General features: G+C 43.1%; 1 protein-coding gene across 3 annotated transcripts in view; it reads left to right on the forward strand.

Moving 5' to 3' along the window:
* GLIS3 (GLIS family zinc finger 3) overlaps positions 1-8,760 on the forward strand; it is a 486,532-nt gene extending 477,772 nt beyond the window's left edge. For all 3 annotated transcript variants that reach the window (XM_047767694.1, XM_047767695.1, XM_047767696.1), the window contains 2 exons: positions 2,885-3,067; positions 4,228-8,760. In XM_047767694.1, the coding sequence (XP_047623650.1) occupies positions 2,885-3,067; positions 4,228-4,364 (320 nt within the window). In that variant the 3' untranslated portion in view covers positions 4,365-8,760. The remainder of the gene's footprint in view (positions 1-2,884; positions 3,068-4,227) is intronic.
* Positions 8,761-9,585: the final 825 nt, after the last annotated feature.

Genomic DNA, 9,585 nt, shown 5'->3' on the forward strand with positions numbered 1-9,585 from the left:
TTAAAATGAGGGAGGGGTGATTTTCTAACTAAATTGAATAACTAACACTTATTGCCAGCATAAACTTAAATGTGCATTCTTATGCTATTACAAGTGTATGTGTTCTTGTTTCAACTGCATTATCAATCATCAAGGACAAGGTATTATCTTCTATTTCTTTGGTTTCTTGGCAAGCACTTGATAACTATCACTGACTGACTGACTGATTGGCTGACCTTGCCATCACTCTTACGTTTTATGCCCAGGAAATGTGTTAACATCTTGCCTCATTTTTCTTTGGGTCCTAGTGGTAGTGTTCCTTCCAAATTTACTATATGAAATCCAGCAGCTGGAATACAGGAGTCATTCATCAGAGAATGAGTTAGGCTTTCTTTCTCTGGGCCTGTGTGTGTGGCATAATCCTAATGGAATTTTTTTTAATTTTGTTAGTTTTATGGAAATAGCAGTGGGAAGAGGTTATGTTAAAGCTCTTTGATTTGAGTGACCACAGTCATCCACACCAGTGTATTTGGCATCTCTAGTAACTGGCTTCTTGGAGGGAGGGATTTAATAAAGAGGATTTTCTTTCCCTGAGTTGGCTGTAAGAGTGATAAAACATGCTTGTGGGGCCATTCTGGTTTCCACTGTTTGTTGTGTTAGCCAAGACACCCACAGGCAGGAATTACAGTCCACTCTTCCCTCTCACTCAGATCCAGACAGAAGGGGAAACTGAAAGATGGAGCCCAGAACGTTGGGTTTATTCTTTAACTTCACTGGGTGTATTTCACTGCATCACAAACCTTTTATACTCTTATACCTCACAACACTCAAATTAGATTGAAGCCATGTGAAATTCCTGCTCTCTCTCTGAAGCAGGGAGAAGACAGGAAAGAGAGAATGAATTGGCTTTCTCAAAAGGCCAGTGAATGTCTCTGTCACTGTCCCTGACAAACCTGAATGATTGATGTCCCTGTCTGGGGAGTTGTGGGAGTTTAGTGAAAAACGTCTTCTCATCCTGGAAGGTTAATATCACACTAAGGAATGCTGTCAGGGTATTTATGGGTGACAGATTTGAACAGAGCCAGCATGGGAATATAAATAGAAAATATTGTCTATTTTTCTCAGCAAGGAGATACTACATTCTAATAAACCACCTGTGATGGTTCAGTGTTTTCCTTCTGATGGGGATGCCATGACTACAAGTTCCCAAAGTCAAGATCAATCCAAAGAGCCTCCCAAACCACAGAACTGCACATCCCAGGTCTTTTAGCCCACTCAGGCTTGTTGCTGTTTTGAGCCTGTGCTGGGGTGAGTGAAGAAATCAGGATGTTTCTCAATTAGTTCAGGATCCAGAAACCAACATGGGCAAGAGATACACAGCTCAGGTCCCCAGGGGGCCAAGAATGTTCCAGAGGATTCCACCTAGGAACTGAAAGTGAGCCACATGCCCACTGTCTTGACCATTCTTACATTTGGTTATTGTTGAAGGACTTACCTATGGCCTTTTTGAAAATTTCATTTCTCTTATTAAATATTTTACTTCTGAGAGCTATGTTCTTATGAAATAATTTTACTTTTTTATTTTTATTATTTATAAAATATAAATTATTAAAATATATATTATATAAATATTAACTATATAATTAATTATATTCTGAGATTAGATTAGATTATATAATATGCAAATATAACTCATTAAATCTTCAGAATAACTCAGTGAGGTGTAAGAATTACTTTTCACCCCATTTTACAAACTAGGAAGCTGAAACACTAAAGAGTCTAAATAATCCACCAAGATTACAAAGTTGGTAAGTAGTTGAGCTAGGATTTGAATCCAGGTAGTCTGGCTCCAGAGTACTTGGTCTTCACTACTATTAAAATTCAGAAAAATATAAAATCCCCCCCCCAAAAAAAGCAAAGACAACTATAGATAATTGCCTTGCAGTCTGTCCTATATATAAAATTCCATATAACTGAACCCAATCTCCATATTCAGTTTTTTATCTTGCTTTATTTTCCAACTGAACCTCATAATGGTCTTTCCATGATCTTAAAAACTCCTTATAAATATTGTTTTCATGGCTACATAATATTCCCATCACATATATGTAACACTGTTTGCTTAACCATTCTCCTGCTGTTGGCCATTGTAACGCCTTAGTTTTGTGTTAAGACCACTAGCCCTGTGATGATTACTTCTGTGCAGAACTTCTTTTTTTCAGAATATACTTTAAGGATACATTCTTGGAAGTAAATGTCCCCTGTCCAGAAGTATGAACACTTTCAGGTTGTAGATACAGGTTAAGTTATTTCCATTTTTCCCATTTATTGCAGAGATCAACAATAATAATAAATTGTAGTATATCAACTATGCGACACTATGTACCTGTTCAAACTAATGAGGAAGATGTTATAAGTGTGTATGGATGCATCTGTTAGAAGCACAGATGGATAGATGTATGTTGCATTTTTAGGTGGGCATTAAGACCATTATTCAGATTTTTACCAAATGTGGAAAACAGATTAGAATATGGAATAAAGGAAGTTAAAGAAGATGCACTCAAAACTGGTGGGAGGACATAGGGTAGAAGTGAATGTCCTGTAAAGGTCAGGCCTTCAGTGTCTGGGACTCTTTGGAGAATGCAGGGAAAGTAAGCCCTTCAGCTTAAGGTACTGGAGCAAGAAATTAAAATGTCACTAGCAAAGGAGCTTGAAAGCTCCAAAGGTAGAAGAGCTTCTGCTCCGATAATGCATTACAGATGCTTGCTCAGAAGGTTTTGTAGGTGGGTTTAAGAGTTAAAGGCATTTTGTGATGTAAAGCATGGCTGAGTGAGGGTCTAGCTGAGTTGAAATGATCTTTGGAACTTGTACCCTGCAGTAGCCCAATACCATGCTTGCATTTCAGGATTTTATGGGCAGCTGCAGACATTCTGCCCCCCACACTACCCTGACTCTCAGAGAACCATGCCGCCCAGCAACAACTGCAGTGTGGTGCCTTCCTTCGAAGACTGCCTGGTCCCCACATCTATGGGCCAGGCTGGCTTTGATGTTTTCCACAGAGCCTTCTCAACTCACTCGGGCATTACAGGTATGTTGGTGTCTGTGACTTAGACACTCGGGCAGGATAGCTGGTAGGTTTCCTGTACCAGCCTGGACCTGACTTGACCTAGCACATGACGCATCAAGTCCTGTGCAGTCTGCCCCTGAAATGTCTCTCCTCTTCATCTTCCTCTCCAATCATTCCCCAACCTTACATCCACCGCCCTCGTTCAGGTGTCCTCATATCTCTCCCTGACTAAAGCAACAGCCTGCCAGCGAGTTAACCTGAGTCAGCTCCTTATCTTCTCCATTCTGCCCTCTGTGCCACCATGACCATTGCCTTCCAGAAATGAAGGGTAATATAAGGTGCTTTTCTGCTCAGATACTTTCAGCAGTTTCCATTTGCCCAGAGATAAAGTCTAGTCTCCTCAGCAAGGCAGCCAAAGCCTCCAGGAGTTGAGCCTAGTCAAATGCTCCAAGCCTGCCTGTATACATCTCATATGTCCTCCTCACATGTGACTCTACATGTTCTGCACCTGAGCTTTGCCAGCACACCTGGCCCCACATGCCCTTCACTCCGTCTTTGCTCCATTTCCTCCTCCTGGAATGTTCTTTCTTTACCTCTTCATCTGTGTAAATCCCATCCTTCCTTATGACTCAACTTTAATATGTTTCCTTTTTTTAACATTTTTTTTGGTCTTTTTAGGGCCATACTAGCAGCATATGGAGCTTCCCAAGATAGGCATCGAATCTGAGCTGTAGCTGCTGGCCTACGCCACAGCCACAGCAATGCCAGATCAGAGCCATGTCTGTGACCTACACCATAGTTCATGGCAATGCTGGATTCTTAACCCACTGAGTGAGGCCAGGGATGGAACCTGCGTCCTCATGGATACTAGTCAGATTCATTTTGGCTGAGCCACGACGGGAACTCCTAATATCCCTCTCTTTTGAGGCCACCCTTACTCTTCCCTACAAAACCACTTTTATTGCTACTCAGCCCATATTTTGTGCCAAGTACATTTTAGCCATCTGCCTGCACCTAAGGTGCCCAAGGACAGAGACCTGTTGGAGGACAGGACCCAACACTTCCTTCCTTAGCCCCCAGTCAGCATTTGCTCCCTGCGTGTCAGGGGTGGGGTGGCGGGGTGGGGGGGTGGGGCATGGGCGACAAGGCAGGAGCTGACTTATATGCTCTTTCTCTTCCAGTGTATGATTTGCCTTCGGGTTCCTCAAGCCTCTTTGGGGAGCCTCTTCGCAGTGGGCCTGAAGATGCCACATTCTTGCAGATCAGCGCTATGGATCGCTGTCCTAGCCAGCTCTCCTCTGTCTATACTGAAGGCTAAACACTCCCCTGGCTCCACTACCACTGGCATCTAGAATCTTTTTGTTCCTTTTGTTCTTACACTTTCATGGACTGCAAGGAAAAGGATGTCAAGTGAATCAGCCGGAACCTGCCAAGTCACAGGTGTGTCTTTGGAAGGCAGGGCTAGATGGTCAGAGCTGGGCTTTGCAGGAGTGTTTGCAGCTGCTCCTTTTTCTCTCTGGGTTTGCCAGTGACCAGTAGGACTGTCTTTTCAAAGGGAATTCAGAGTCTCACTCTACCGGATACCTGTTACTTCCTGGCTCTCATCCTTCAAAGGACACCATTGAAGTGATGTGCATATGAAAATGTAGTTTGGGGATCATCATTGATAAAAACTCCATATAGGAAAGGACAACCCAGATTGCCAGAAGCACAGTAAACTGCCTTGCCCAAGAGCCAGGCACTCCGAGGAAAATACACCTCTAAAGCATGGCATGGGCTCAGCTCTTGGAGGAACCCCAGGTTTCCCAGCACTGGCCTGGCATTCCAGTAAGCTGGCTGCCTCTCTCCTCTTAGATATTCCCATGCTAAGCAACTGCTTTTCAGTGTTTCTCCAGAAGCGAAATAAGAAGGTTCTGTCAAGCACAGCCCCTTGAAAAGCACTACAACTTGTTTTATAATCCTGCAACCTATCTTAGCCCTTTCATTTTAAAGACTTGTTATTTGCATCTACTTTTAAAGGAAAAAAAAAATACTTCAAGGTCTTTCTTTGGATGGAAATAATTATTTTAATCACCCCAGCTGCATACATTTTGCTCCACTGTTGCTCTGCCTGGTTGTGCCTCACAGCATCTGTGAGCACCCAGAATGTTAGTCTTGCTCTCAGCAAAGGCTGCCTGAGGGAAATGGGGGACCACTCCCTTCCCAGTGTTGCCACAGAGACCCTCTTAGGTTAACTGTGCAGCCACCCCCACCTCAAAGACCTTGTATAAAGGAGAAGGTCACCTGACAGTTCACCCCTCGCCTCCACTCTGGTGCTCTGCCCAGAGCTAAGCTAGAAGCTGTGAGAGCAAGGACACCAGGGGTGCTCCTGGGTTCTCTCAGAAACCCAAACTAGAGACGCCAACGTCTAGTTGTTCTGCACAGCCTCTGCTCCCTCCGTTAGGCTCTCCCCTGGCCTGTCTGTCCCTTGGCCTTCCCTCTCCCTCTTTTTGCATGCCTCTCGCCGCCTTCTTAACTGTGGTTCAGATATGCCCAGCACCCACCATTGTCTGACCACTATCTCTGAGCAAGGTCTGGCCTGAGGTAGGTAGAGGGGAAAGTTCTGGAAAGGAGGCCAGAAGGAAGCAACCTTTTTTTCCTAAAGCTCTATTTTGAGGGTTAGAATTTTCACAGAGCTCTTGGCTGTTTGGTATCAAAACTGAATAGGAAGCCATTTTCTGTGACACCTTTGCCAAGCTATCAAAAAGATCCAGAAGCTCCCCCTGCGGCTCAGTGGTAGCGAACCTAACCAGGATCTTTGAGGATGCAGGTTCGGTCCCTGTCCTCGCTCAGTGGGTTAAGGATCTGGTGTTGCTGTGGCCTGTGGTATAGGTAGCAGATGTGGCTCAGATCTGGCGTTGCTATGGCTGTGGTGTAGGCTGGCAGCTACAGCTCCAATTCGACCCCTAGCCTGGGAACTCCTATATGCCATGGGTGTGGCCCTTAAAAAAAAAAAAAAGACAAATAAATAAATAAAATAAAAAGATCGAGAGTCCTATGGCATAGGCTATAAAAATTAGCCAAACCCCAAAGAAACCTGGTAAATGTGACATTCTAGTACTATCCCATTTTACCATTTCTTTTCTCTCTTTAAAAATTTTCTCTGAAGAAAAATGAATCAATGCTGTTTGTCAAACTGAAATAATTACAATCTTTAAGAAGACAATTAAACCAGCTTGGTGTCAGACTTGGAATCCAGTGACAGTTTGTATCCTGGCAGTCTGGTGACACAGTCGGTAGTGTTCTGCCTGATTCTGGACTTCAATCCAACATTTGGTAGAACTAGGCACATAAAGAACCAAGTGTGGGGTCTGTTTTTACAGTGCACTCAGTCATCTAGTTTCTCTGGCTAGTGGGCTCTGATCTGAGAAGAGCCATCATGCAGACAGCTGTGTCCTCAAAAGAGCCAAGGTACTCACTTTACAAAAATCTGCTCTGCTTTATGAAAGGAAATATACTCATTTCTCTCCAAATGAGCTTTCAGACTGTGCTCAAAGCCCCACCCTTCTGGCAGGCTTTGTGGGTCGTGTCACTTGGCCTAAACAGGAACCCATGTCCTCTGTTACACTCCACAGAGAAGGGAAAGCTCTGGTATCTTAGAGAGACACCTATCCAGTCTAAATACTGAAGGCTTTAATGAGGAACTTCAAACATATTTCATTTGTGTGATGAGGAAAAGACAGAAAGGCAAGGTTGTTACTGCAGCTGATGTAGTCAGTCTGCCTGTGGCTTTTTGCTTTAGTTTAAGGTGGAAACAGGGAAGGAGGACAAAGCCAGAACTGAGCCTCAAAAACCTCAAGAGCTGAATGAGATGCTCTTGAGCATCTCTAGTCTTATCACTGGCCTCAAAGGGAGCCAGGGGTACCAGGCAGCAGCCACTCCTAGTACCTGCTAGTATTCCTTCCCCAGCAGGATGGGCCCATCCCTTGTGGGACATTGCTGTTAGCAGAGGGGCTGGGCCCAGTGCAGCCTGCAAGGCTGAGCTCCCCTCACTCCCCCTCCATCTTCCCACATGGCTGCAGGCTTGAGTTTAGGGCCCCAGGATGTGACACCTCCAGCTTCCTTCTAGATGATACAGGCTGTTCTTAAATTCCAGAATCTCTCCTGACGTTAAAATTTGTCCCTTGCTTACTTTCACATTGCCTAAAATTTATGTATCCTTTCATCATTATGTTTGTAGCAGTAAAGGGTAGAAACTTCAAAAAATCATTCCCTTCCATTTCCTAGCCTTTTTACTCTTGATATGTAACCATTTTCATAAACATCTGAACAGAGGTTGTCATTCCCCTTTTTTCAAAAAACTGTTACTTGTGAAAAGACACACAGCCCAAAAGTCAATTATTCTCTTACATTAAAAGAAAATCAGTATGCCTGGAGACATTTCATTTTCTTCATTGTCTCAATTCCCTGAAGGGACTGCATCAAAATGTAAGTTGTAATGTAGCCTCTGATCAGCTGTTAAATATTTACTTGTCCTGTGGGGTGTCTCCCATTACACGATGTCTCCCCCAAATTACTTAGGTGATTCTAAAATGAACAAAAGGTCTTCAGTCAATCAGAGCAAAGTTTCCACTGATGAAAAAGAGCTTTGGTGCTGTTCCTTTGTTTAAATTAGCAGCTGTCAAGCATATTAGCATACGAGAACAGAGGTAAATGTTCAGCCTCCTATCAGAGAACCTTGTTTCCCAGTTGCCTTGAAATATTGGGAATAGTTATTGTAAATGTCCAGCTTAACTGTTTGGTATTTTATTTGACTGTTTTGACCATGTCAATTTATAGCAGCGTTTTTAATGGCACTTTTGTTGGTGGTGTGGAATTTCTGCAGTTATTCTTTTTTTTTTTTTTTGCAACGAGTAAAGCAAAAAAAGACAAAAAACAAAAAACAAAACAAAAAAACACTTATGGGAGAAAAGGCAAGTGTAAAAAAAGAAGAGATTTATTTTGTACAGACAGCAGAGCATCCTGTGTAATGTTGCTGACATAAAGCACTTTGGGGGGAAAAAGTGGAAATCTGTTTTCCATAAATCACACAGACTCTTGTACATAGTTATATACACTCACGTAGAGAAATGAACCGCATATATCATACTGGATATGGGGCTGATTTTACTCTAGGGGCACATCTGGTGCTTATTGTCATAAATCTTTTAAAGAATTAGGTACACTTTTTTTTCTATTAATATGTATAGTTTTGTGATTTGTCACAGTTATGTTTCATATAATCATAAGTTATTTTGTCTTGTTTCATGAAGTCCTTTTTTTATGTCAAAAGTAAAATGAAGGGATTGTGCACTTGGTACATAATAAAACTGGAACGAGAGGATGCACCCACCTGCCTGCCGTCCTCCTTCAGCATGTCGTCCTACAACACAATGGCAGCAACCATTTTTTGTTTGTTTGTTTTATTATTTTGTTTAGTTTTATCATCAGCCTCCCTCAGATTGGGATGGTAATTATAATTAAAGGCAGATGGGGGTGGGGGAGGGAGTGTCCAAGGCCAGCTTTAAAATGCCGCATTGCTTTGGGCCAGAGCTGCAGCCTGGATTTAATTATAGATATGAGGACGAAATGGCAGTAAAAATGAATGTGTCCCTGAATCCTTTACATGTTGGGAGTGTCCATAAATAAAACATGAAGTTTTATTTCATCAGATTTAATTAAAGCTTTTATACATGTTTTATTGGTTATTCTATTAATCTGCTTCAAAAACTGGATAAATGTGTGCTAGGGTTTGGGGTTTATTTGTGCCTTTTCAATGTAGTGCTACATCATGCTTCAGAAATGCCTCTCACACAGTTGTCCAGGTGATGGGTTTCGGCATACTGGCCATTGGAGTAGGCCCTTTCTAACCGGTTTTTTAATACCCTGCTGAGAAATACTCAAGCATCAGGAGTTCCCATCATGGCACAGCTGAAATGAATCTGACTGGTGTCCATGAGGATGTGGGTTTGATCACTGTCCTCCCTCAGTGGGTTAAGGATCCAGCGTTGCCATGAGCAGTGGTGTAGGTCACAGACGCAGCTCAGATCCTGCGTTGCTATGGATCTGGTGGAGGCTGGCAGCTGTAGCTCTGATTCAACCCCTAGCCTGGGAACCTCCATAAGCTGAGGCCCTAAAAAAGACTCAGCCATCAGCTTCCTGTGAACTAATACCTGATCTTTGAAGTTCTCTGCTTTCCCCAAGGAAGGGGGGAGGAGCGCAGTTACCACTTCCCTGATTTCCCCGTCCTGTCTGATATGCAGACTTTGGGAGGCTCCCTCACCCACTGGCTGTGACGAACTTCTTTCCTCAGCTGCCATCTCTGAGGGCACAGGGAAAGGGAAGGATGGTCAGGATGCTCTCACACCTCACGGACCTCTTAGTCAAGCACAGGACCCTAAAAGAGATCACATTTTCTCAAGGATCATTCTTAGAAAATCGACAGTTTCCTCAATGAATGTTTAAGACTTAAGGATCACATCAAGGGAAGATAAAAGTAACAGGATGATGGCTCCCATGCG

The sequence above is a fragment of the Phacochoerus africanus genome, chromosome 2 (genome assembly GCF_016906955.1).
Source record: "Phacochoerus africanus isolate WHEZ1 chromosome 2, ROS_Pafr_v1, whole genome shotgun sequence".
NCBI classification, from domain to species: domain Eukaryota; kingdom Metazoa; phylum Chordata; class Mammalia; order Artiodactyla; family Suidae; genus Phacochoerus; species Phacochoerus africanus.